The sequence below is a fragment of the Lactuca sativa genome, chromosome 3 (genome assembly GCF_002870075.4).
Source record: "Lactuca sativa cultivar Salinas chromosome 3, Lsat_Salinas_v11, whole genome shotgun sequence".
In the NCBI taxonomy this organism is placed as follows: Eukaryota; Viridiplantae; Streptophyta; class Magnoliopsida; order Asterales; family Asteraceae; genus Lactuca; species Lactuca sativa.
Window position 1 is genome coordinate 303,337,445 of NC_056625.2, and position 2,505 is coordinate 303,339,949.

A 2,505-nucleotide genomic window follows, 5' to 3' on the forward strand; every position below is an offset into this window, starting at 1 on the left:
TTAGACTATGTATCAGACAGTTTATGTTATGCAATTGTAATGTCTAAAACAATGTACTGGATGTAAACAATATCATTTGTAATATTTTCAATGCATGGTGATGAATTATGTTATGATTCATGTATATTTATTGTGATGATATTGAATTAATGTCACAAGAGCCCTCGGACGTTTCCGCCGTCTGGTTCGGGGGTGTGACAGGTTGGTATCAGAAAGGGAAATGGTGTCTTCTACATTGGGATTTGGACCAAAATCGATATTTCATAATAAGGACCAAAAGTGAGAAAGAAAACTTTTGGCATAAAAACTATAAAAATAAGCTTTATTCAAGGACCAAAATTGTAATTTACTCTTAAACCAAAGCTGAGACTTTGCGTATTTCCGTAGCTTCTTCGCAAGCACCAAGACTACCCATATTGACTATCCAGCAACTCCTAAGTCGCATGTGGCGGCTCAAATCTGGCTCATTAGATTAATTAAATATTTTTTCGATACTTATCACTATATATATGCCTAAAGTAACTAACTATTCTAGATCACCAGAGAGGCCTTGCAATATCTCAGACAGTTTTTATACAATTAGCTTCTTCAAAAATCAAACTGAAAAAGTTTTCTGATATCAACTGAAGTATGGGTTCCGGTGGGCGTGCAACCCAGAGAGATAACTCCGGGAATAAAGTTGTTAAACGAGCTCCATCTTCAAAGCCACCTTTCACGCTTTCCGATATAAAAAAAACTATACCACCACACTGTTTCAATCGATCCCTACTCCGATCTTCATCTTACCTTTTCGTTGATCTCTTTTTTTCCTTCTTCTTTTACTACGTAGCCTCCACCTACATCATCCACCTTCCAACCCCTCTTTCTTATGTAGCATGGGTCGTTTATTGGATCCTTCAAGGTTGTGTCCAAATGGGTTTGTGGGTCATTGGCCATGAATGTGGCCATCAAGCGTTTAGTGATTACACATGGTTAAATGACACCATCGGTTATTTTCTACACACTAGTCTACTTGCTCCTTATTTCTCTTGGAAATACAGTCATCGTCGTCATCATTCTAACACTGCTTCACTTGAGCACGATGAATCTTTTGTCCCAAAAAAGAAGTCGAGCTTAAATTCTTTTGCCAGACTTCTCAACACTCCACCTGGTCGTCTCTTTAGGCTCGTGATTTTATGCACTATAGGCTGGCTCTTGTACGTTTGTTTCAATGTTTCTGGCCGAAAGTATGAGAAATTTGCCAACCATTTCGACCCAAAAAGTCCTATTTACAGTGATCGTGAGCGACTCCAAATACTCGTAACAGATATTGGACTTGTTGTAGTAAGTTTTGGCCTCTATAAAGTGGCCTTAGCACAAGGGTTGACATGGTTAGTGTTGGTCTACTTTGCTCCTTTGGTTATCGTGTATGGATTCTTGGTCGTCATCACTTGGTTGCATCACACTCACGCATCACTTCCCCATTACGACTCCACTGAGTGGAACTGGTTGAGGGGAGCTTTGTCAACCGTTGATAGGGATTATGGTGTTTTGAACACAGTTCTTCACCATATCACGGATACACATGTCACCCACCATATGTTCAGTACTATTCCTCATTATAATGCCATGGAGGCCACAAATGCAATCAAACCCATGTTAGGGGAATACTATCAGTATGACGACACCCCTATAGTTAAAGCAATGTGGAGAGAAGCTACCGAGTGTTTCTTTGTTGAGGCTGATGAAGGTGACGACAACAGCAAAGGTGTTTATTGGTTCAACAATAAGATGTAATTTTTTTGTAATTTTCTTACGTTAATTCTGGCTAATTCCTACTGCATTCGCACTAAGCTTTTAAAATGTATTCCTTACGCCAATAGCGTTGGTGTAGATTTGAAGTTCAACGTTGCAAAGTATTTATGAATAAAAGTCTACTTTAAAATTACAGTGTCCATAAATGTAACAATAAGAAGTTTTTAAATATATATATATATATATATATATATATATATATATATATATATATATATATATATATATATATATATATATATATATATATATATATATATATATATATATATATATATATATATATATATATATATATATATATATATATATATATATAGGGGTCGGTTATATGTCTGTTCACAAACTGAGTAATCATATAGATGGCAGAAAAGGTGGTAGTGACAGAGATAGCGGTCGTATAAGTAACGTATGTAATTGTGGTGGGGTCGACTGGTATCAGAGGTGGTGGTAGGGGTGGTGACGGTTACGGTTATGGTGGTGGGGGTGGTGGCGGAGGATAAAGGAATGGGTGGCGTTGTATAATGTTTTATGATTATACCAGACCTACCGTGCCGGTACACCGGAAGGTTATTGCGGCAGATGTGAAATACGTGACTAAGGTTGAATCTCGAAATTTCTATTTTATTTTTAAAAAAATAATATATATATATATATATATATATATATATATATATATATATATATATATATATATATATATATATATAT

General features: G+C 35.9%; 1 protein-coding gene across 1 annotated transcript; it reads left to right on the forward strand.

Annotated features, from left to right (window-relative positions):
• Window positions 1-525: 525 nt before the first annotated feature.
• LOC111909558 (delta(12)-fatty-acid desaturase FAD2) lies at window positions 526-1,927 on the forward strand. The gene has a single exon (XM_023905353.2). The coding sequence runs from the start codon at window positions 631-633 to the stop codon at window positions 1,774-1,776; it is 1,146 nt and encodes a 381-aa protein (XP_023761121.1). The 5' UTR covers window positions 526-630; the 3' UTR covers window positions 1,777-1,927.
• The last annotated feature ends 578 nt before the right edge of the window (window positions 1,928-2,505 follow it).